Here is a 26,333-nt window from a genome sequence, read left to right as displayed (position 1 = left end):
TAAGAGAGACTCGACTTAATAGCATAACATTTATGTCCTACCATACTTGAAAGCATCATTTGCACTAAGTCAAATATGAATATAACCTGAAGAGCCCTTTCTTAAGCACCAAAATATCCCAGAGCTTTTTGCAGCCAGCACAAGAACCTTTTACTTTCATACCACACCATCCTGCTTTTACAGGTATCTAAAGAAATGTGTATACATGAGTTGTACAAACCACCTACCAAATAATCCAATGCCTTCCAAAGTGAAAAGCTGATCCTCTTTTCTGCTCTTAAATTATTCACAATTAGTCTACAAAGAATTACTGTAGACTACCTGAACAAACTTTTCTGACCTGTGTACCATGTTCTATATTTATGCTACTGGAAAGAATCAGTGTGATTCATCCCTCTCTACATTTAATAAGGAATAGAGCAGGGAAACAGCTTAAAAATTACAAGTTACTTTTTATAAGAAAAGGAACTTTTAAGTGAAGACAATTTACTGTTGACAGACTCACAACTATACATGATAGTGATCAAACTTCACTGAATACTTTTAACTTTTTTTTTTTTGGTTCACAACCTCTGAGTATGACAACTTTACGATCATTTTATTTTAAAATATCCCACTTTCATTGTTTTACATTTCTCAATGTTGAGAAAATTTTACCCAAAGTTTGGAAAATTTTGATAAATTCTTGTCTGCAAGACCCCTACAAGCATTAAATCTTTAAAGCAGAGATCAACAATATGTTGTATTACAAGATGTTAACATTATGGATGTTTTATTATAGTTCCTGAGTCTTCAAGGACATCAGTAACTTGATAAAAAAAACCACGCTCAAATGCATGACTCGCATTTTTCAAGCCACATTTTACGAAGATTATGTTTTTTGGTTTGTATGCCATGATTACATTTTGAACTGATCCATTATATCTGAAAATAACTTGCATGTGAAATCACTAAGGAAAAGGGTCACTTAGAAACACAGCATTAAAAACAAATTTTAAAGCCTTCAAATAAAGGTCTATACGTTGGAATTAAAGAAAAACATAATTCAAATTCACAGTAAGCTGAAGTGAAAACTCAACACAGCTTATAACCACAAAAAATATATATATATAAACAAAGTGGTAGTGTTCAACCTTGACAGAAAAAAAAAAGTTTAAAATGAAAACTACTTAAATTGAGAAAGAATTCCAATGACATGACATTTTCTTGCCAAAACGCAGGAATGTGTAGATTATATCATTCAAATCTCATTGTATTACATTATAAAGGTCTTGGCAACGGTTAGCCATTAATCTTTTAACACAAAGGAGATTCAAATCCAAATGAACTGTAAGACTATCTCTTCCAGAAGACAGAAATGGAGTAATTTACTTTATCCACAACTGTTTAACCTAAAAGGAAGGCCGAAAGGATGATAACGCAGAATGGATCAGCCTTCAGTCTACCAAGTCCCATTTCTCACGAAGTCTTGCACCAATCCGAAAAGAGAAGGTTAGGGACACAAAACAAGCTTAGGAAAGACTGAAAAAAATCTCCAATGAATGACACACCACATCACGGTTTATTCTCTTACACAATTGGAGAAACAAAAACGAAAAATATCACACCATATGTTTCATCGGATCAATTAAAAAAATATTTTACGGCCGTACCTTCAATTCTTTGGGGCTGAAAAAATAATTTAGCTTCTGTTTTATTGATTACAGAGGGAAAGGAAAAAGCAGCTGCTGCAATGCAACACAGGCTGCTACAGAGGAAGGAGAGAAAACGGTTTTCCAAACAAATCCCTCTCCCGCCCCCGTTTACACACCCCAAACAACTTACTTATCCCAGTCTTTCACTGTGTCCCCCCAAATATAAACCTAATCAATTCTTTCCCTTCCCCCACCATCGTAAAATTTCACCTTTCAGAGCTTTCACCTATCGCTACCAGAGCACTTTATTCCCCACAGAAATTTCACATCTCTCAAACTTTTCTCCCTTTTTTAATTAAACACGAGAGTTTTGTTATAAAAGTGCACGAAATTTTTACATACAGACGGAAAAATACCTGTTTCCCAGCAACATGCACGCTTCGATTCTCGAACCCCTCCCCATCTCCCAGGTTTGGCTTGCAAGGCTGGTGGGGGGAGGGAGCCAGGAGCAAATTAAATTTAGGAAGGGAAATCCTGGGCGAAAGAGGAGCATTTGAGGAAAAACGGGACAACGTCGAAAAGAGGACCCCCCCCCCCATAAGAGGGTTGGGGAGGATTACAAGAAAGAAAGAGAAATGAGAAGGGACAAAGGGGGAGGGGGGAGAAAGAGACCAGAGACCAGGGAGACGCGCCGGGCCGGGAGAGGGAAGGCGGGGTCCGGGGAGAGCGGGGTCGCGGCTCCCGTGGCACAATGGCCCGCCGGCCCCCGCCCCGCGCGCCCCTCACCTCATGGTGTCGACCGCGCTGAGGCTTCCCCAGCAGCCGGGAGACGCGGGAGGCGCCGAGCCGAGGGGGGTCTCTCCTCTAGGGGCGGGAACGCAGCTCGGCGCCGGGAGACAAGTGTCCAGCTTCTCCTTCGGGCGGCCGCGGGGCTACACCATCTCCTCGCACAAAGCCGAGGCGCCGGCCCGGAGTGGGAGAGAAGAGGGCGAAAGAAAAGCTGGGGAGGGGGCGGAGAGGCCGAGGCGCCGAGCGGGTCCCGCGGCCGCCACAGCCCCCCACCTCCTCCTCCTCCTTCTCCTCCTCCTCCTCCTCCTCCCCCGGGAGCTTCCTCGGCCGCCCTCGGAGGGATGCCCGCCGGGGCCGCGCGCCCGGCCGCAGCTCCACAGGCCCGCGCTCGCCGCGCCCGCCGCCGAGGCCGTGTGCAACCGGCAGCTGCGGCAGCCGCGGGAGGAGAGTCGGGATCGCCTCGAGAAGCCCGGGAGGAGGCGGGGCGCGCGGCGGAGGAACACGCAGGCGCCGCCCTCCTCCCCCCCTTCTCCCGGGGGCGAGGGGGCGGTGAGGGGGGAGGGGAGGCGGGGGGCCGGGCGTTCCCCTGCCGCTGGCCGGACCCCCCGCGGGACTGCGGAGAGCGGGGAGGGGCGGGAGCGGGCTTAGCGACTACGGGTTAGCAAAGGCTCTTTGTTGCTTTCCCACCCCGCCTCCCCAGCACCCTGGGATCGGGGCTGCTCACCCCCCGTCCGCAGCCGGCTAGGGTTCCTCCCCCGGGGTTGTCCTTGGCCGTCGTCCCCCCCCCCCGGTCGTCTACCGCTCCCCTGAGACTGGGGGAGCTCCCGGGCCTCCCCCGCGCCGGAGTGCGGAGACTGGGGCGCCGGGACCTCCCGGCGCGGGACCTGCGGCCACCGGCTGGCTAAGCCAGGGGGCGGCAACCGGGATGCGTGACTGGGCGCCGGGCCGGGGGACTCCGGATCTGCCCGTCCGGGTGCCCTCGTGCGGGGCTTGTCTTCAGCACGTCCTGTTGCTATCTCAGGAACGGGACCTGCCAGTCGATGGGCATCCCGGCCAGCCCCACGGCCCGCCCCAGCCGCGCGCCGCTCCCCGCGATTCCTCCGGGGTGGGGGGAGGGGGTGGCGTGTAAATGTAAAATATGGTCATCATTGTTCGCTTCGCTCCTTTTCTTCCCGAGGAATCCCAGTGTGCTGTACCGATTTAACGAGCTGATATGCACACACCAAGTATAGGGATGACTTCATCCCCGAAAGAACGCAGCCAACTCGCGGGGAAACGCAGTCGCCGGGAGACGCGCGCTGCGTCGTGTGCAGCAGCAGGAATGGAAGAGAAACGCAGCCCGTGAAACCGCTTTCTATCGTCATTAGCGGAAAGGGAATTCCGGCCGCGGGAGGGGAAGAGAGAGGGGCGGGGGGCCGGGGAGTGATGTCAAATAATGATAGTTTAAAATTTTTCGTCATTCCTTTGGTCTTGAAATCACCAAAGGTAAACGTAAAATGCTGGCGAAGAAAACATTTAAAGTCAATGGCATGGGGGGCGGAGCCCATCCAAGAAGCCAGGATTTATAGTTGTGGGAGTTTTTAGGTATCGAAAAGCAAATCCAAAAATCAAATGAAAACTTAAACTGGACAAATTACAGGCCTCTTGTAGTCCCGAGGAAGAGTGTGTATTTTTTAAGATGACTAGGATGGATCTAATCCAAAATGGAAGACCTGCCATGACTCCAGGAATCTATTCAAAAGTTTTGGTGTTTTATTTTAAGATGGAGGCGCAATTCAAATTATAGTTTTGATAGTTGAGGTCATTTACACTTCCAAAAGAAAAGTGAACAAGTTATAGTCATACTTGGTGAATGTCTGACTTGTCTATAATAGAACTGTGTGGCCCAGTTTTAACTATAAAAAGCTTCCCCATTTCAGACTCAATACCAAGTTATTTTCTTTTTGGAACCTGCAGCCTCAAACCAACAGCCTTATATACTCAATGACCTGGACCTATGGCACAGGACCAGAGTGGCCTCAAGTAGTCAAAAGGTACAGTGCCTCTGCTTAAACACGGTGTACTTGAATACTAATTTCCACCCACATGCCTAATTACAGCTTACCATCACAGAGGAGCATTTTATTCAAGGATCTCCAAGCACTGGAGAGAAAACAGCCTTGCCAGTCAGATGTCCTTGTTGCCATATTACAAGTAGAGACAGGGAAATAGAGAACACAAGAACTGGATGAGTTTGTGCGGCAGGCACAATTAAAAACCATAGCTACTAACTATGAGGTTCATTGCCTTATCATAAATACTCACTGTCATTTATGTAATTAAAACGCACGCACCTCAAATATTCTCCAAATTAGCCAAAGAACATTTGCTGTGGAGGCTTTTTTCTTGGAAAAGTTATAATAAGACTTATCGAACCATCTTGGAAAAGTATTAAGACATATTTGACCACAAAGAATTCACACCAATTTGCCTTAGTTCATTCATAGCAATACAGTAAATCCAGCAGAGCTTATGTTTCAGGGAAAACTCTTACAAAGGGCCAAAAGGGGTGGAGATGTTGCTGCAGTGACTCAAACTATCTCCTCTTGCCAGAGACAAGAGGCAAGGATAAAAATGCTTTACAGATGACTCCATAACCTAGTTCTCATTTGTGAAAGTTAATTCATCCTGCACTAAATAAGTGATATATCACATCATCTTTATCCTTACAGCAAATGTTCTGATGGTCTGGGCACCAAATTAAGCAATCCAAGTGGGAAATGCTGTTCTTATTGTCTATGTTTATTAAAAATGTACCAGCCAAGAATTTTGGCCGCCTACAACCATTTCCATCCTTTTGGATGGCAGCCCGCCAGCTCACAAGTTGGTCATACCATTGCCTTTGGATTTAGATATTGCAATGGGTGGCCTGACCTCCAAAGGTCATTCAGTGGAAGGGCAATTTGTTGGCTGTGACAAAATGTTATTGCTTCTTGTTCATATTTGGTTTAACAATAAAAGAGGGCAAAGGGAAACTTGAGCTAAGAAATCACCAACTAATTCTGGTCACAAAGGAAACTTTGTGGAATGTGTTACCATATAGAATAAAAGAATTTTAGAGATGGAAGGAATCTTAAGTCCAACCCACTCATTTTTCAAAAAAGGAAAGTGAGTCCCAGAGAGGTTAAGTAAATTGCCCGCAGTCACACAGTCTCTTTTTGGTGGAACTGGAGCTTAAACCCAGGATTTATAATTATGGGTCCATTGCTCCTTCCACCACACCATACTGCCTGCCTATGGCATGAGTAAGTGGGTTAGACAGTAAGAATTAAAGCGGATTCTCTTCTCATAAACCCTGCTCTAAAATTAGCCAAGTTTGTGTTGGCTTGGCTGAATGGTGAAAATCACTTGAATTTTTCTCTCACAAGGGCTACCCAGCCTGAAGCCCAATACCAGGCCCTCAGGTAGGCACCCGGATGTTTGGAAGTAAATGAATGGATAAACGAATGAATGAATGCTGTAATCGGAGAGGAAACTCTTCATCAAAAGAAATACAGTCTAGGGACTTCCCTGGTGGCACAGTGATCAAGAATCCACCTGCCAATTCAGGGGACACGGGTTCAAGCCCTGGTCCAGGAAGATCCCACATGCCACAGAGCAACTAAGCCCGTGCGCCACAACTACTGAGCCTGTGATCTAGAGCCTGCGAGCCACAACTACTGAAGCCTGCACGCCCTAGAGCCAGTGCTCTGCAACAGGAGAAGCCAATGCGCTGAGAAGCCCGAGCACCGCAACCAAGAGTGGGCCCCTGCTCGCCACAACTAGAGAAAGCCCACGTGCAGCAACGAAGACCCAGCACAGCCAAAAAATAATGAATTAATTAACTAAAAAAATACAATAGTCACCTCTTAACACTGAGTACATGGACCTCAACTTTGGCTCACAGAGCAACACCCCAGCTTAACACCACAATGGGAGGCCTGCTCCAAGCCCTAGGTGTGCACAGCGATCCCAAGTTGTTCTACGCCTCTATTAGCAGTGTGCGTACGATGAAACAAAACATGCTTCTGTTGAAGATGGGTTTGCTGCAGGAGTGTTGTCAGTCTGGCTCTGAGGGTTCTCTCAGAACAGGCCTTGTTGAAATTCATCTGAGAGCATCAGTGTAGGCTTGTCCTCCATTTATGGGCATGAGGAGGATGCATGACTAATGCTGCTCAGCAGTCAGGAAATCATTGCTAAGGATTGTAGGCACAGTCTCCTCCATCACCCCAAAAAGGGTTCTACCCTGAAAATTCAGGAGTTACTTAGGGAAGGGTGAGGACAAGAAGATAGTTTGGAGTGGATGTGATTGTATACTTTCTACTTATATGTAACAGTATTGAGTTTTCTTTTGTGGCAATTAGTGTAATTTTCGTTCGTTTTCCCAAGAATGGGAAAAAATAATGTAGAACATGATATTACAGTAGAATTCAAGATATTTTTATTACTCATCTTTCAGCTTTAGTTGTCCATATATAATCTCGGTTCTAAAGTATTATCAGGAGACAGACATTAGAGGAAACTATTTGCCTCTCTGCCATTTGCATTTTTCTTCTATTTGTCATTTTTCTCCCTTCCAAATTAGGATTTATTAAGCTAATTTCATTTCCTCTTCCCCAGAGTCTCTTTCTCTGCTTAGTGCCCCAGTGTTTAAACTTGGCAGGAGATTCCTAAAGCCTGAACAGTATTGGAATAACAATTGGTAGAGGCCATATTCTATAAAATGCAAGGCATTATTTCCACAAAATTCAGCTATGGTTGCCATTTAATGAATATGGCAGGTGGGCTCCATTTCTACGTAACAATCAAATCATGGTGCTTTAAGAACTGGATTGAAAAGAAGCATCACCATAACCCAATTCTGAACTCTTATCTCTTAGTTTATAAAATCTAGCTGATAGCTTGGCAAGAAAAAAATGAGTGGTTGCCCTGTTTCTTGCATTGAATTGATTTACTTGTCCCATTGACTTAATCAAACTTGAGAATATCAGTCAATATCCTAGGGACATTATGATTGGGTGACAACTGACCTTGGAGTATTTCCTCAAAGGAGATGAGGAGAAAAGCTAATAAAGAAAAGATTATTTTCTGACTAATCACAGTAGAGAAGAAAGATATTACCACTAGGATGTATCCTGTAAGAGCTGTCTAAAGTCACACTGCCTAAGACCACATCTTTTATAGCTTTTATCCCACCTTTCTGGTAAGTTTCAAAGCTCATTAAAAATCCCAATTATCTTTCTCTTTGAAGCTGTTGCTCAGCATGGTAACATGGCCAAATTCTAGTTTGAGAAATTATCTTCAAAACTTAATTTTCTTGGGTTTAATGTCAAAATTCAATCTCTAGTCAAGTTTTCCTGAAGTCAAAAGAAAAGCAGCAATTATTAGAAAAATAATTTATGTCCCTAATCGTTAATACTCTCATTTGACCTAACATTCTGATGCTCTTAACTCATTTCTCATTGCTACCCACTTATGGTGAAATAAAATGGTGATATTGTACTCATTTTGTGTATTAAGAAGTCGAGTCCTTTGACCAAAGTAGCCAGTGGCTAAATAGTCTAGTGGTGAATGAATCGAATTGCAAATCAACAATGACGGCACTTAATGGCCAAATTTACTCTCATTCCCCTCTTCTACCTGTATTAATGCCTGCTATAGATGGAAACCAACAGAGATAGGCTTTACGTTTGAAGGAACAAGTGTTCTTTGAGTCACAGGAATGTAAGAGATGAACATAGATAAGTGACTGGCTAGCCAATAATGATGTTTGCTAACCTGCTAGGCACTTACATACATTAATTCAGTCAATCCTCACAACACTCCTAGAAACTGGGTACCATTACAGTCATCCTTGCCATACATGTTGCTCATGAATGTCAGGTACAGAAAGGTTCAGAGAATAACCCAAACCACACAGCTAGGAAAGGGAAAGCCAGAAAGTCCTGTTCCACAAGCCACACTCAAGCTCTGCACCAGGTGGCTTCTATTTCACTTTACTTCTCTGATTAAAAAAAAGAAGAAGAAGAAGACTCAGGTTCTACTTAGGAAATAGAACTAGCATAGTTAAAAACAAAGCAAAACACAAGTCACTTAATTCCTGATTCTGCTACAGCAATAGCCCATCTAGTAAATCATGACATTTGGGTTACCCAAACTATAAATAAACCTCTCCCTTAGGCAGGGATTTGTATCCCAAGTGCCTAGGCTTGTACCTTGTGCAATGCAGGGGCTCAATAAATGAGTTAAATGAGTCTCCAAATTAGGGAACTCCAATTAATCTTTCTTTCCAGAATGATAATGCTACTGAGAAGCGACCAGTGGTAATTCACTCACTCACCACTCCTTCCCTTAGATAGTCCAGCCATACAACTACCAGAGGTTAATAGAGCTTCCAAAGGTCAAGTTTCCTTAAATCAATTTGGTGAACCAGAAACGCATATAGAAATGCTTAGAGTATATTCGCTAACGTTTTTTGTTGAATACAGGGCAATAAACGAAATGAAGCCAAGCCTAAGTGTTTTTAAAGGTGTTTAGAGAAGTGTCTACATACTCTTTAGTAATATTCTAACTAATATCAGAGAGACTAGATAGGGAATACCATAACCCCTAGGTGACCCTGTGCTATCTTTAGCTATGGTTGTTTGCAAGGCAATTGGCCATAAAAGTCTTAGTCTAGGATGAGACTTAATAAAGTCTTTGAAAAGGAATCATCTATTTTTTCATTTATCTTCTTGTGAAAGACCTTTTTACGACTTAAGTACTCATTGAAAATTTATCACCAATACCTATTGGCTACAATATTTTAGGGAAAGGCCTTGAATAGAACCCTGCTATCTTAGCTTCCTGTTCAGGCTTTCTTATCTAACTTAGGTGGCATTTTATATCTGTCAAGCATCTCATAATTAATTTTTCTTTAAATAGCTCCTGTTTTATGTGGGTTTTTTGCAATGTTGCCTTCACTGAGCATCTCATTGCTTTTCATTTTATTCAGTGTCTCTTGCTTGCAAATATTTCCCTTCAGAAGTTCACAGTCTGGTCTTTTCCTTCCTATTTTTCACTTTATTTTTCTGTCCTATTACTAATGAGACAGTGATTTTGATTTGCTATTTGAGTTATTTATATCTTCAGGCTTCTGTTTAATATCAGGTCTGGTTTGGCATTCCTTTCCTACTGAATGATGCCCAAATTAAGTTAAGAAACAATTCCTAAGAAAGCTGGCCTGGGATTCTTCATGTTCTTCTGGTATCCCAAGCACTGGACAGTCTGTTTGATCTTGAAAGTTGATGTAACTAGCTAAGTTCATAGTTTATATCAGGTTTGACTCAGTGAGTCCTTTCCAGAACAACTCTGTTCTAAAACTGGTTGGGGTGATACAAGTAGGGAAGGAAGAATTAAAGCAGTCTAGGTGGTGAGCAAAAGTGCATAAAAGTTATTGACATGCAGCAATTTGCTGTCTTGGTTAACTCCTACTCATTTGACATCAACCCATAGACTATAAGGCATTTAATCCTATCCTAATGATGGGGTTTCTAGTAAGAGGACACTAAGTGGAGTATAGTAACAAGAGGCCCTGATGCTACATCTACCATATGTAACTACGCCCACCATTACCATCAACCTATCAAAGAACTATATTTAAAATAGATAATCAACAAGGACTTACTGTATAGCACATGGAACTCCGCTCCGTACTCTGTAATAACCTAAATGGGAAAAGAATTTGAAAAAGAATAGATGCATGTATATGTGAAACTGAATCACTTTGCTGTACACCTGAAACTAATACAACATTGTTAATCAACTATACTCCAATATAAAATAAAAAAATATGTTTTTAATCTATCAAATAAAAGGAACTTTCCCCCTTTGACCTTCTATTCAGGTCTTTTTGTTAGGTTTCTGATGGCAGCTGACAGAAATCCAATTCAAAGTAGCTTAAGAAAAAAAAAGGAAAAGAAAAAGTGTCTGTATATTTCAAGTATGATCTTCAGGCTAGCTAGATTCAGGGGTTCCAACAATGTCACCATCTTCATCTCATAGTTCTGCTTATCTTTGCCTTTTTGTTCTGACTGTTGTGTTTTGACCTATTCTCTCCTACTGTACTACCTACAATTTCACATCCTATCAGCACTGTGATCCCAAAGCTGGACAGTCCATCCAACCAGCAGGGACTCTGATTGTCCAGCTTGAGCCACAGCACCATCCTGAGCCACTATGGGCAGGGTGAAGAGGTCCTTTAATTAGCCAGGACCAACTTGTGGGCCCTGTGGTCAGATTTTTTGCAAAATGGCCGTTATAAATATTCTCTCAGTATCCATGCCTTTGGGTTGGACTCTCCCATACCTACTCTGAGCTTGGTCATGTGGCTTGTTTTGGCCAGGGAGACAATAGCAAATGTGACACAAGCAGAGACTTGTAAAGGCTGCCTGCCCTTGCTGGCTACTCTTTGGAAACCAAAAATGAGATGGCCATATGAAGAAGCCTGGGCTGGTTTATCCACATGGATGAAAGGGAGTTGTCCAAGTTGAGGTCCTAGATCAACAGCCTGTCAACCTGCAGATTGTGAATGAAAGTTCCAGGGACTTCCCTGGGGGTCCAGTGGGTAAGACTGTGCGCTCCCAATGCAGGGGGCCCAGGTTCGATCCCTAGTAGGGGAACTAGATCCCACATGCATGCCACAGCTAACAGTTTGCGTGCTGCAACTAAGAAATTCATATGCTGTGGCTTAAAAAAAAAAAAGATCCCACATGCTGCAATGAAGATCCCACAAGCCGCAACTAAGACCTGGTACAGCCTAATAAATAAATAAATAAATATTAAAAGAAAAAAAAAAGAAAGTTCCAGACCATCCAACCCCAGCTGAGCACATCCAGACCAAAATAACTGCCCAGTCAACCCACAAAATCATGAGAAATAATGGTTATTGTTTTAAGGCCGCTAAAGTTATGGGATAGTTTGTTACACAGCAAAATTAACCGATACAACCTTTTCTTCTTCAAGAAGTTCCCACATTCTTTGAGTAGAGCAACGTCTGCTGCACTGAGAGGGAAGTGTGTGACTAAAGTTCTTGCTCTAGTTGAAGGATGTTCACTTGTGCCCAGGTTCTCTTATCAAGGGATGCTCTGAAGACTTCTCAGAGTCTATGTGCCTTTAGACACCAAAACTCTTCATTGGTTGGGTGGTTATTATACTTTGAAGTTCTTCCTCCAGAAGAAGGCAGAACCTGCAAGATGGGGAAGAATGCACAGAATGATAAAAAGGCAGGACCTCTTAGGACACCAAATTACAAGCAGTTAAGACAACAGCTCTTGAGGTCATGAGCAAGAACTGTAATTTATATACCAGGCAATCTAGATTCTTGTTTCGCTCTCTGCTTATTTTCCTTTTGTTATCCACAAATCTTTAGCAAAAATCTTGTTTGAATGCTCCAAACTGCTCTCAGTTGGTCCACAAGTTATTAAAAGTTTTTGTTCATGTTCAAGTTCCTATGGGGGAGAGCACCCCTCTCAGGCCATCAGTTTGGTGGAAGAGGTAAATATGAGGAAGAAACTCCCCCCTAATCCACCAAACTCTTAGGAATCAGCTCCTGCTCAGTTCTTGGCAAAGTTCCCAGTGAGGGACCATTGTCTGTATATCATGGCTAAGGAGCCAGGCATGAGTTGGGATGAAACCCATGTTTCTCTCCAACTTGAAAAAGACATTGAGGTCATTCTTCAGAAGAGTTCAAGAAGGCGGTTTCTCTCAACGGAGGGAAGAAGGGATGAAGCAGATATTCCTGGAGGTCTCAGAGCAATATTTTAGATCTTGGCCTCCAGACTTATAGGCAGCAGTCCAGTGAAATGACTGCAGTGAAGCAAGAGTATCTGATAGATCCAAGAAGGCTCTAAGAAGGGAACTTAAATCTCAAGACATTTAGGTCTGAATGGAAGTGGTAATCTCGGTCAGGAAGGGGGAGGAATGGATGGGAGTGGGAGGGGAGGCCCTTTAGAAGTATCTGGGGTGCAGTGATCTGGAAGGGGTCCTGGAAACCAACAAGTTGCATATCAGTATACATATGCCCTTGTTGGAGGACCCCTGCATTTTTTTTTTCATTAGAGCCCCCAACCACTCTCTGCTACCCTGGAAAGGTTGATTGCATTGTAGTCCATTGCCAGAGGACAAGAGACCTATGTTAATCACTCCTTTTAAAAAGGTTGTAATAGACAGAAAACCAGCTTGAACTGAGGGAATTATTTCTCATGTCATAAAACCTCAGGAAAGGCAGGGATGACCAGTGTGCCACATGGTCAAGACTCTTTCTCTGTCTTGTTTCTACTTCTCTCTGAGTATTAGCTTCTTCCTCTCAGGTTGGCTTATTCACAAAGCTATAACACAGCTGCCAGAGCTCTTGGCTCACCTCTTACTTGGCTATCAGGGAGGGGACATGCTCTGTCCGGATAAATTGTACGTGGGGGAAATGGAGATAGATTGTGATTGACTTGCTTGGGTCCTGTGTGCATACCTGACCCTAACACTGGCCAAGGGATGAGTACTTTGGTCCAGCTTGGGTCCTTGCCTAGCTTGAGGGCCCTCCTAGAACCACACCTCTGGAGGGAGGAAGAGAGGTTCCTGAAAAGAAGGAAGGGAATTTCCCCTGAAGACAGAGATAAAGCAGTTCTCAATTCTTCTGGCTTCCTGACCAAGTTCTGCTCCTTCCCAGGGGATCACTCCTTTAAAGAGTAACATGGAAAGCAATAGAGTCTAAATGATGGCAGAGTGGTTATAGAATGAGTTCTGGGCAATGTCTCCCTCCTTCACTTTATCCTCCATCATATTTTACTTTTCCACATTTCTTTTCCTCTAGATGTATACTAAAAATGTGAAAATAAGATACAAATGAAAATACAAAGGAATAAAGAAATGTCTAAGACCAGCATTATTAAAGATAACTGTTTTATGAAACTTAACTACATAGAGCAGAGACACATTTAAAATATAGAAAAATATAAAAATAACTTTTCAAATGGGTGAAAGGTGATGCATGAATCCTTAACATAAATTATTTCCAATCTAGTGGAGTTTATTAATACCACACTAACATCTACTTGAGTTGCTGTCTGCTAACGTGTGGAACTGGGGCTCTGTATTATCCTGGCTACTGAATTTTACTGTATAAGTCTCTCCCTTTGCTTGGCTGAATGGAATGGAATGGGAGATCCTTTCTATATTTGTTTCTGTCTGTGTCTTTTTTTATTATTTTAAGACATCAATTCATAATTAAATAGAACCAATGGAAAAACCTGCAAATCAGATCAACCGCCATGTTTTTAGTTTATTTTTTTAGTTTATTTTACCATCTAAGTTCAGTTTATTATTTTAAATGAAATGTAGTATAATTTATATGTAATAAAATGCATCTGCATTTTATTGAGTTTTGCCAAATTTATATGCCCTTGCGACTGCCATCACAATTGAGGTATAGAACGACTCCATCACTCCAAAAACTTCCCTTGTGATTCTTCCTAGTCAATCCTTCCCTCACCCTCTGCCCCAGGCAACCACTGGTCTGCTTTGTGTCCTTATAGATTAGATTTTTCTCTTCCAGAGTCTCACATAAGTGTAATCATGCAGTATGTACTCTTGTGTTGACTTCTTTTACTCAACAGAACACATTTGTGATTCCTCCATGTTGTTATGTGTATCAATAGATCATTCCTTTTTATTGCTGAGTATCCGTTTTAATGCCATTTATCCATTGATATACATTAGGGTTGTTTCCAGTATTTAGGCTATGATGCATACAACTGATATGGACATTCATGGACAAGTCTCTGTATGGACTTTGTGGACTTTAAATACTGAAATGATGATGTTTTCATTTTTCTTTGGTAAATAATTGGATTTGGAAGGGCTGGATCATATGGTTAGTGTGTATTCAACTTTATAGAAATCTGCCAAGCTGTTTTCCAAAATTGTACCATTTTACATTCCTTCTAGCAGTATATGAGAATTCCAGTTGCTCCACATCCTTGTCAACACTTAGTATGGTCAGCCTTTCTAAGTTAAACCATTCTAGTGGATATGTAGTGTTATCTCATTGTGATTTTAATTTGTATTTCCCTGATGACTAATAAGCTAAGTATCTTTTCATTTGCTTATTGGCCATTCATATATCTTCTTTGTTCCTCATTGCCACTCTTCCACATTCAGGCTCTCAACATCTCCTGTTTAGAATGTAAATTTCTAACTCATCTCCAGTGCAAACCGAGGTCTGATCATATCCCAGCCCTGTTTATAAGCCTTCCACAGACCCATATTTTCTTGGAATAAAATTCACACTTAGCATGACATTCAAAGTTTTTACCAATTTTGCCACATGAGACTCTTTAAGACCAATTTCCTGCTATTCTTGTCCCCTACCTTTTCTCCCCGCACATTTGCACCTTACACTGTTGACCATTCCCTAATCCTGCCATAGATGCTCATGAGTTTGTAGCTTTGCTCATGTTGTATATTCTGCTTGGGTTGCCCTTTGCTCTTCTCTACATGAATACAAGAAATGCTCATTCCTCAAGGCCCAGCTCAAAAGTGTCCTCTTTTGGGAAGACTTCCTGACCTCCTCAGGTAGAATTAACAATTATCTTTGTGCTTTGGTAGCACTTAGCCCATGCTGCCATCAAGGTCCTCACCACAGTCTGCTGTAGTGACTAGCTGTGGGGCTGCCAACCTCTCCTCGCTGGAGTTTAATTCCTTAAGGACAATGTTGGTGTCTTATACTCTTTTTTGCGTTCAGAGGGCCTCACATTAACTCCTGCTTGCTAACCATGGTTGCTTCAATGTGTGGATAAATGACTGGGTGAATAAATGAAAAAAAAACCCTGCCTTTAGGCAAGTTGTTTACCCTCTCTGTTTACCTTTCCGTTTCCTTATCTGTAAATTGAGAAAGTAAGAATAACTGATTTATAATATCTTTCCAGTTCTAATGTTTTTAAAATTCTATATTTATTATTTGAAATCCAGCAAAACAGTATATTTCAACATATTCCGAACTGGATGATGGATGAAGTGGTGCTAATTAGATAATGGTGGATTGTCACTGACTTTGATGCTTAAGGAGCAGCATCTTATTCACTATGAAGTGACAGGAGGAAAATAGTGGGATTCTTCACAATTAAGTTTGCTAGCAGATGTGATCATGAAAAACTGCACAGTTTTAGTCTAAATCTACAATGCAGCAGCGACAGTACACTCTCACATTTTCCTGTAAATTTGTGCCTTGATGTTTCTGTATGTTGTGTTTTTTTTCTTCTTTTACAGTTTGAGGGAAGGCAAAAGGAAGAAGAAGGATAATACTCAGGAAAATATAGTCTACTACTTAGCTGTATAGTGACAATTAAAACAATCTAGTAATTATTACTTAAATTGTAACTTGCAGTATTTATAATCTTTAAAAAAATGTTGTTTACTGAAGTATATCATGTTAAGAATACATGATGAAGAAATTTTTTCCATATGGAATATGACAATTATTGTTTCAAATAATACAAATTATCTACCTTTTTTTTTAAAGTGCACATACTGCTTTTTAAAGTTATTTGTTTATTTTATTTATTTATTTGGCTGCGTTGGGTCTTTGTTGCAGTGCATGAACTTTCTCCATTTGTGGCGAGTGGGGGCTACTCTTTGTTGCAGTGCACGGGCTTCTCATTGCAGTGGCCTCTCTTGTTGCGGAGCACGGGCTCCAGGCGCGTGGGCTTCAGTAGTTGCGGCTCGTGGGCGCTAGAGCTCAGGCTCAATAGTTGTGGCGCACGGGCTTAGTTGCTCCGCGGCATGTGGGATCTTCCCAGAGCAGGGCTCAAACCTGCTAAGAGAAGTTTCTCTTCCACATGATTACCCTGAAGCAGTCTATGATAGCTTCTTCTTCTTTTTTTTTTTTTTGATATGCAGGCCTCTCACTGCTGTGGCCTCTCCCGTTGCGGAGAACAGGCTCCGGACACGCAGGCTCAGCGGCCATGGCTCATGGTCCCAACCGCTCCGCTGCATGTGGGATCTTCCCAGACTGGAGCACGAACCCGCGTCCCCTGTATCGGCAGGCGGACTCTCAACCACTGCGCCACCAGGGAAGCCCCTATGATAGCTTCTTAACTTCTTCCCAGTATTATAGCATTTGTTAGCTGGCAACAGTGAAAACCAAATCCACAATTTGGATTTTGAATTTGGTAAGTGGTAAATCATTTGTAAGACCCAAAATACTCAAATCTACAGCAGCAACAATATCCTTCCCAAGCATTTCAGAAGGATCACAAGCACACTGCCAACACTTATTAATTGTTCTATAAAAAGACACACATGAAGGCATGAGCCCCAAAGGTCTGATGATGCCAAAGCATCATTACGATTATTAACTGTCAATTAACTCTGAAGCAAAAGCTGCTCATGGAATTACATAATAATCTTCCAGGGCATCTTCACATTTTTTAGGAGTCTTTGTCCAAATTAGGGATTTTCTTCCTCCTCTGACAGTTTGAATGCCACATTGAATTGGCCCATTCTGCATGTCTCTTTCCCATATGTAACAGATCAATATTCCTGCCATTTAGAAAAAAATACCAGACCAGAGATAACTCTCTGCGTGTCTGTCTTTCACCATCTATAAAATGGGAGTAACAGTCTTAGGAAAGAGTCTACCCAGTGGGGCGCCTGTAAAAACAGGTTTAATTATTTTCTTAAAACTCTACAGTATCCCTGAGAAAGTCGAGAACATGAATACTTCCCCGAAAGATAATAAGAGGTGATTATTTTTTAAGGATTCTTACTGTACAGCTATTAAAAAGTATGTATCTGAAGATTATTTAAAAATATGATGACATGGGGCTTCCCTGGTGGCGCAGTGGTTGAGAGTTTGCCTGCCGATGCCGGGGACACGGGTTCGTGCCCCGGTCTGGGAGGATCCCACATGCCGCGGAGCGGCTGGGCCCGTGAGCCATGGCCGCTGAGCCTGCGCGTCCGGAGCCTGTGCTCCGCAACGGGAGAGGCCACAACAGTGAGAGGCCCGCGTACCGCAAAAAAAAAAAAAAAAAATATTATGACATGGGAAAATGCTCTTAACATATTTTTTTAATAAATTTATTTTTTAAATTAATTTTTATTTTTGGCTGCATTGGGTCTTTGTTGCTGTGCGCGGGCTTTCTCTGGTTGTGGCGTAGGGGGGCTACTCTTCATTGCAGTGCGCGGGGTTCTCATTGTGGTGGCGTCTCTTACTATGGAGCACGGGCTCTAGGTGTGTGGGCTTCAGTAGTTGTGGCACGTGGGCTCAGCAGTTGTGGCACGTGGGCTCTAGAGCACAGGCTCAGTAGTTGTGGCACATGGGCTTAGTTGCTGTGTGATATGTGGGATCTTCCTGGACCAGGGCTCGAACCCGTGTTCCCTGCATTGGCAGGCAGATTCTTAACCACTGTGCCACCAGGGAAGCCCTCTTAACATATTATGAAGTGAGAAAACCAGGCTACCAAACTGTAAGAATGGAATAAGGCCAATTTTTAAAAATAAGAGTGGATAAGCCACAAATCCATGAGCATGTAAGGCAGGATAAGAGAGTGGTCAACAGTCTGAGGTGTAAGTGTATGAGGGGTTTGGGGGTCAGGGGAGAAATGATAGGGAAGAAAAATGACAGGAAATATATATATTATATATTTATATATACAATATACATAATGTATACATATATAAATATATATATTTGTGGTGGGGGAGTGTATAGAATGGGGGGATATGAACACAAATGTTAAGTTATCTCTAGACAGTGGCATTATTTTCTTTTATTCACTTTTCTATAATTTCTAAATTTTCTACAGTGAATATATTATTTTATAATAAAAAGTTATTTTTGAAAAGATCTTTTAGGACTTCCTTGGTGGTGCAGTGGGTAAGAATCAGCCTGCCAATGCAGGGGACACAGGTTTGATCCCTGGTCTGGGAAGATCCCACATTCTGCTATTTAAGAGAAGCCTATAATCAGGACTTCCCTGGTGGTCCAGTGCTTAAGAATCCATCTTGCAATGCAAGGGATGCCCATTCGATCCCTGGTCAGGGAACTAAGATCCCACATGCAGTGGAGCAACTAAGCCCGTGAGCCACAACTACTGAGCCTGCACTCTAGAGCCCATGAGCCACAACTATTGAAGCCCACGTGACTAGAGCCATTGCTCCGCAACAAGAGAAGCCACCGCAATGAGAAGCCCATGGACCGCAACAAAGAGTAGCCCCCACTCGCTGCAACTAGAGAAAAGCCCACGCACAGCAATGAAGACCCAAAGCAGCAAAACAAAACAAAACAAAACAAACAAACAAACAAAACCTTAAAATAACTGATTATAGGGTTCTTTTTTTTTTTTGCGGTACACGGGCTTCTCACTGTTGCGGCCTCTCCCGTCGCAGAGCACAGGCTCCGGACGCGCAGGCTCAGCAGCCATGGCTATCGGGCCCAGCCGCTCCGCGGCATGTGGGATCTTCCCGGACCAGGGCACGAACCCGCGTCCCCTGCATCGGCAGGCGGGCTCTCAACCACTGCGCCACCAGGGAAGCCCTAGGCTTCTTTTTAAAAAATATTAATTTATTTATTGGCTGTGTCGGGTCTTAGGTGTGGCACACGGGATCTTTCGTTGCGGCATGCAGGCTCTTCGTTGCGGTGCGTGGGCTTCTCTTTAGTTGCGGCACGAGGGCTTAGTTGCCTCAACGGCATGTGGGATCTTAGTTCCCTGACCAGGGATCGAACTGGCATCCCTTGCATTGCACGATGGATTCTTAACCACTGGACCACCAGGGAAGTCCCGATTATAGGCTTCTTTTAAATAGCTAGCTCCTCTATACTACATTTATAATATGATTTTTATTATCACAACTGCTATGCAAAGTGAGACACACCTGCTTAACTTGTTATTGCTTCATATAGGAAACACCCCACTGATCCAGAGGTCTGAAAGCTGGTAGTTTTCACTATATAAAGACAACTAAGAACCAATAAGTGAGCAAAAAAGGCATTTGACAAAAAATAACAAGTGTTGGCGAGGATGTGAAGAGGTTGCAGCTTTTGTGCATTGTTGGTGGGAATATAAAATGGTGCAGCTGCTAAGGAAAACAGTATGGCTGTTCCTCCAAAAATTAAGAATAGAATTCCTACATGACCCAGCAATTCCACTTCTGGTTATATACCCGAAAGAATTGAAAGCAAGGAGTCAAAGAGATATTCGTACGCCCATGTTCATAGCAGCATTATTCACAATAGCCAAAAGATGGAAGCACCCCAAGTGTCTATCAACAGATGAGTGGACGAACAAAATGTGGTATACCCATACGATGGAACATTATTCAGCCTTAAAAAGGAAGGAAATTCTGACATAAGTTTCAATACACGTGAACCTTGAGGATATTACGGTAGGTGAAATAAACCAGTCACAAAGGTCAAATATTTTATGATTCCACTCACGTGAGCTACCTAGAGTAGTCAAAATTCGGAGCGACAGAAAATAGAACAGTGGTTGTCAGGGGCTGGGCAGGAGGGGGAATAAGGGAGTTATTATTTAATGGGCACAGAGTTTCAGTTTTGCAAGATGAAAGAGTTCTGTAGATGGCTGGTGGTGATAGTTGCATAGCAATGTGAATGAATGTATTTAATGCTCCTGACTGTCACTTACAAACGGTTGAGATGGTAAATTTTATGTATATTTCACCACAATAAAACAAAAAAACTAACATCTCCCAGCAGAAAGTTTAGGAAGCCCTAGCAACACTTTTTTTTTTTTCTTTTCCAAAAGATCTAAATCACGAGCAGTTCAGATTTCCTGACCAGAGTGTTGGAAATCAAAGACAAGTGCTTATTACTTCTCAAGCATATCCTGTTTTGTTCCACTCATTATAGGACTGGCTTAGCCAGTAAATTATATCTTTATTTCTCACTCACAAGTCAACAGAAATTATAAGCGGATAAGTAGGATTTGGGCATCTAGTGAAAGTATAATTGTACTGGTAACTTAACTCTAGAAGATGCTCTTAGCAATTCAGGAAATTGCTAGCTGCTTTTCCTACCCTCTGTAAAATGTCTAAGTTTTCAAACATCTCAGATGTCTTTGAACCCTTTTAAAAAGTAAGATAGTATCATTGTACTTTACTACATACGCATCTATAAATTCGTCTTAATAAGTAAATAACATTGATGGAACCCCAAAATTCAGTTATTTGAAATGCCTATATACATTGAGCTGCATAACAAGAAACGTAGACAAATACTTGACTTAATTATAACGTTTGGTCCAACACCCCTAACTTTGAAGGAGAGATTGCTTTATTCAGCTGAATGACTTCTTTTACAATGAACCATTCATTCGCTTGTGATTGCACCAGGAGAGAATTACCAGTTCTTCCAAGAAGCTTTTGAAAGCAAGACACTAGCCTTTTGGGGGTGAGGAAGGCTGGGAACAGGTAGGGGGTATGAAAGTGGATCTAGATTAATTCAACGTGGACCACCCAGGACCAGGAAGCCAGTTCCAAATTGAAGTCTTTGGGGACTTCTCTGGTGGTCCAGTGGTTAAGACTCCACGCTTCCAACACAAGGGACACAGGTTTGATCCCTGGTCAGGGAACTAAGATCCCACATGCGGTGCGGCCAAAAAAACAAAAAGTTGAGGTCTTTTATCTAAGTTCTAAACTGGTGGCCCTATGCCTATTTTTAATGCAAAGAAATCTTCATCACACTGAAGCAGCTGATACTGATTGGTTAAACAGCCAACTCAAAGTAGAATCTTTATTCCAGGTCTCCTGATTTCAAATGTTGACTATAAACCTACAGAGTTGTAATTATATTTAGTATTTAAATAGGAGATAAAGCATTTGCCTAAATCTTAATGATCCGAAGTATTAGTTTGCTATGACTACTGTAACAAAGTACTGCAAACTGGGCGGTTTAGAGCAACAGAAATCAGTGTCTTATAGTTCTGGAGACTAGAAATCCAAAACTGAGATATCAGTAGCGTTGATTTCTTCTGAGGGCTGTTAGGGAGAATCTATTCCATGCCTCTTGCTTAGCTTCTGGTGGTTTTCTGGCAGCTGTATCACTCCGATCTCTGCCTTTATGTTCACATGGCATTCTCCCTGTGTGCATGTCTGTGTCCAAATTTCCCTTTTATAGAAGGACACCAGTCATATGGGATTAAGGGCCCACTGACTCCAGTATGACTTCATCTTAACAAATTACATCTACAGTGACTCTATTTCCAAATAAGTTCATACTCTGAGGTAGTAGGGGTTAGCTCATACATTTTGAGGGGAAACAATTCAACCCGTAACACAAAGATATGAAAGTTTGTTCCACCTTTGCAAGCCGAATAGTTCACAATCGATGCTTTTATTCCAGTAAGTCCTTGGGACTAGGAATGGTTTTTAAGACAGTAAAGTTTGCTGTACTGTAGAGACACTTAATACTTTATGGCAGATACATTTCCTGGGCTTCTATGTGGCTAATTGTACTTTATTCTCAGTAATAAGTAATCATGAGTACTTCATGAATTATTGAGTCAAACGCATCCCTGGAAGCCATTGCTTGTATTCAGTTTAAAGGATGCATCCATTTCAATTGCATTTTGAGAGTGAGGGCAGCTAATGAACTGTGTCCGCAGAAGAGCCTGGTCCAGGTGGCACATGCTGTACTCCCACTGGTAAAAATGGGTTTGTGCAAAAATACAGTTTGAAGAAAATAATCTATTTTAGTCAAGAAATGTAGACAGGGAACATGGCCTGTTACTGACTTGGGGGAATTTATTGTGGAAACCTTTTCTGCTTTAACATTCAAAGGCTGATCCCAGGAGAAAACATTCTGCTCCTCAACAGGTGTCTTGCCTCGTTCATTTATCAACCATGAAAATCACATCGCAACTCACACACACATGGGTGTACACACGTATGTGAAACAATTTACGAAACAAAACTTACCCTTACTACAATGTCCTCTAAGTTTTTCTACTCTATTGTATTCTATTTTGTTTGTTAAAAATGTTGGTTGTGTACCACTCAATTAGGTTCATGACCTGCTAACGGGAGCCTGTTTGGAAAAAAAACCTGATGTAGGATATATACCCAGGGCGAAACTGCTAAGTCCTAGTTATATGCATGTTGAACTTTACAACAAAATGCCAAATGGGTTTCCAAAGTCATTATGCCAATTTACATTCCCACTAGGAATGTGAAAGAATTCCTGTAGCTTTACCTCCTCGCCCACACCTGGTGTTGTCAGCGTTCTTAATTCTTGCTAGCCTGGTAGGTGTAGGTGTCTCACTGAGCTCTGCATTTGCAGTTCTCTGAGGAATAATTAGCTTGGACTTCTTTTTTTTTTTGCAGTTACGCGGGCCTCTCACTGTTGTGGCCTCTCCCGTTGCGGAGCACAGGCTCCGGACGCTCAGGCCCAGAGGCCATGGCTCACGGGCCCAGCCGCTCCGCGGCATGTGGGGTCCTCCCAGACCGGGGCACGAACCCGTGTCCCCTGCATGGGCAGGCAGACTCCCAACCACTGCGCCACCAGGGAAGCCCGGACTTCTTTTTGATTGTATATTCACAGTCTCAATGAATTGCCTGTTCACGTCTTTTGCCCGTCTTTCTGTTGGGTTTTCTACAAGGTGTCGTTAAACAGTTTGCAACACTCTATGATGTTTTGCTCATTTAACACAGGGCTTAAGTGGGAAGATTATTCCTTTGGGGATGGATTGGGAGTCAAGGAACTTGATCTGGTATGAAGGAGGTGTCAGGAAAACTGGGACGTCATTTCTGGTTTACTACCGAACCCTTCTATCTACTCTTGTCAGGAATACTCTGCTCTCTTAGCTAGGTTCAGGCCCTTTTTCCCCCTTTTCTTAACGAATGATAGCTGTTGGAGACAGTTGCAGTGGGAGGTGTCATTCTTCACTGACACCGCTTGAGGAAGCCAGCCCACCTCCCCCTTCCCTACCACGTTTATCTTCTACTCCAGCTGAACATCTTGCGCCTCTGCTGACTGGGCACTGGGATTATGGGCTCCTGTACATTCTCGAGGCTTCTTTTGATGTCATCCACAATTTAGTCCTAAGTCGAACTTCTGGATCTTCTCTTTCACACACCCCTCTCTTCCTTGATATTTCACCATAAGAGGTGAGAGAATCGCCGGGCACTGAGTGCTGGTAATAACGGTGCTCCGACCAGCGAGCTCGTGCCCTTTGCCCAGGTCTGCGCCTGCCTCTGGGTCAGGGTGGACCTTGTCCCACGGGGGCTTTTGTCGCAGTGCAGTCCATGGAACCACTTCATAAAGTGGATGACATTTTCCCATGGTAACCATGTTATAGTTGGGGGGTTGCGTTGTTAACTAAATCAATCATAAACATAGACACCCCAATATCACAAAAACAAACCCCCCCCAAATATGCAAGCCACTGTAATAAATGAAATGAGTCATTGCTACCACAGAATAGGGTTTACAGAAGACCTTGCTCAGAAAATGAGTGAAGCTCAGATTCGCCACTTCTAGGATCTGGAGCATGACCTCATTGTTACAAGGTTCAGGGTGGTCCTAGTTTGGCTTTGATGAAATTATCCTTGCTAGTAGCTTTGGGCCCTGCTTCCCACAGCTCAGGGGTCCTCAAACTGGGTTTCTTGGAGCCTCACTGTTCTGGGGGAAAACCTTCAAGTGGACATCATACCCCTTGGGTGTTGGCCTCTAATGTGCCATGACAACCAGAGCAGGTAGCTGGAGCTCTGGGCCCTCTCCTCTGTTTCAGCCAGAGCAGCCCTTTTGTTTTCTTATTCATAACTAGCATCCCATGTAAGAATGTATTTATAAATGCAGCTGCTTTTTTAAAAGTTTGGAAATCACTGCGGTTCATCTGTAGGCAAAGGTCCTTAGAATAGTGGGCTGTAGCCAAAGAAGAAGGGCAGGCTGGTATTTGCTGATGGTGTCTTTTCCTTCAAATGGACATGCAGTTCCTAAGGAACCTTTTTGCTTTCCCCTTCCCATGATATTTCTAATGGCTGGTCAAGGGTCTGTAATTTCCCCTGTCCCGGCTGATATGGCCTTCTGGTTCCTTATTGTAGCAGACTGCCCTTGTCTTTCCAGATCTGTGTGCCCCCTTCTCCCCTGGTAGTGGAGCTGCGACCCACACATCCCCACCCAGCCAGGAGCTTCACTTCCCAGCCCCCTCCACGGTTCAATGTGGCTCCGTGGCCATGTTCTCGACTGTGAGCACCAGTGATGTGTGTAATTCCCACATCACTTGCTTAAAAAGAAACTGCTTATGCAGGGCTTTTCTTTCACTCTTCCCCTCTCCCACAAGCTGAGGGCAAATATGATGGCGACCCTGCACCCCATGTGCAGACAAGGACAACTCCGGGGGAAGATAGAACAGCAGATAGAAAGGATCTGGATAGAAGGGATCAAAATGTTTGATCACATTTTACAGCAGAAATGAAGAGTGATGGAGACTGCCCTGGCAGTCCAGAGGTTAAGACTCCGCGCTTCCACTGCATTATGTCTCTTGATCTTGGCTTCTTGTCCTGGTGCCACTGTTCAGATTCCTGCTTTCCTTCCCGAGTCTCTTCGCTTGAGCCCTGCCCTTACGTGAGAGTCTGTTTTCTCCACCTTTCAGCATCGCCACAATTTCCCTCTCTTTACTGAGCAGACCCAGCTTTCTGTCTGATCTTACGCCTTGGCTTCCTTTCCTTCTTTGCCCCGTGTCAGCAGAACATGGAAACACAAAGTGGACGGGAACCCTTTGGGTGACAGCCCATAAGATGCCAAGACAAACAGGACAGATTGCTTGGAAGTACAATCGTATAACATCCAGGGAAAAATGAATGACAAACTCAAGGCTGGATTTCTGAAAAAGACCACCTCCTCTGCTGTAGATACTTGGAACCAGGGTCTCAAAATGAATGACTGCAGGGAAGGCAACAAATTCTCCTAAGAGCACACACCCTCCATTGTTCATCCATTTTTCTTGTCACCACCTTTCTGGTTGAAAAGAAATAGGAAGGGGCTTCCCTGGTGGCGCAGTGGTTAAGAATCTGCCTGCCAATGCAGGGGACGCGGGTTCGTGCCCTGGTCCGCGAAGATCCCACATGCCATGGAGCAACTAGGCCCGTGCACCACAGCTACTGAGCCTGTGCTTTAGAGCCCGTGTGCCGCAACTACTGAAGCCCGTGAGCCACAACTATTGAGCCCACGAGCCACAACTACTGAAGCCTGCGTGCCTAGAGCCCGTGCTCCGCAACAGAGAAGCCACCCCAATGAGAAGCCCGCACACTGCAACAAGGAGTAGCCCTCGCTTGCCTCAACTAGAGAAAGCCCGTGCGCAGCAACAAAGACCCAACGCAGCCAAAAATAAATAAATAAATAAATATTTAAAACAAAGAAAAGAAATAGGAAAGCTGTACTTGAGTTTCACGCTGGTGCTTTTTAAGATCCAGCAGGAGTTCCACATTCTTTCATTGCCTCCTAGATTTCATTCTCTTCACCCCTTTTCCTCCTTCTTTTTCTTTTAAATTGATTAATTAATTAACTAATTTTTGGTTGCATTGGGTCTTCACTGCTGTGCGCAGGCTTTCTCTACTTGCGGTAAGCAGGGGCTACTCTTTGTTACCGTGCGTGGGCTTCTCATTGCAGTGGCTTCTCTTGTTGCAGAGCACGGACTCTAGGAGCGCGGGCTCAGTAGTTGTGGCTCATGGGCTCTAGAGTGCAGGCTCAGTAGTTGTGGCGCACGGGCTTAGTTGCTCCGCGGCATGTGGGATCTTCCGGACCAGGGCTCAAACCCGTGTCTCCTGCACTGGCCAGCAGATTCTTAACCACTGCGCCTCCAGGGAAACCCCTCCTTCTTTTTAAATCAAATCATTTAACAGACA

General features: G+C 43.3%; 1 protein-coding gene across 22 annotated transcripts in view; it reads right to left on the bottom strand.

Moving 5' to 3' along the window:
- Positions 1-3,777, bottom strand: part of ENAH (ENAH actin regulator) — a 160,215-nt gene extending 156,438 nt beyond the window's left edge. For 2 of the 22 annotated variants that reach the window (XM_032630300.1, XM_032630362.1), the window contains exon 1: positions 2,421-3,596. In XM_032630300.1, coding sequence (XP_032486191.1) covers positions 2,421-2,425 — 5 coding nt within the window. In that variant the 5' untranslated portion in view covers positions 2,426-3,596. Of the gene's footprint in view, positions 1-2,050; positions 2,385-2,420; positions 3,608-3,646 lie in introns of those variants that run through there. The other 20 variants (XM_032630280.1, XM_032630309.1, XM_032630342.1 and 17 more) reach the window with 19 other exon arrangements.
- Between the last annotated feature and the right edge of the window lie 22,556 nt (positions 3,778-26,333).

The sequence above is a fragment of the Phocoena sinus genome, chromosome 1, assembly GCF_008692025.1.
Source record: "Phocoena sinus isolate mPhoSin1 chromosome 1, mPhoSin1.pri, whole genome shotgun sequence".
Lineage (NCBI taxonomy): Eukaryota > Metazoa > Chordata > Mammalia > Artiodactyla > Phocoenidae > Phocoena > Phocoena sinus.
Note: the sequence above shows the minus strand (reverse complement) of the source record. Positions and strands in the feature narration are given on the sequence as shown.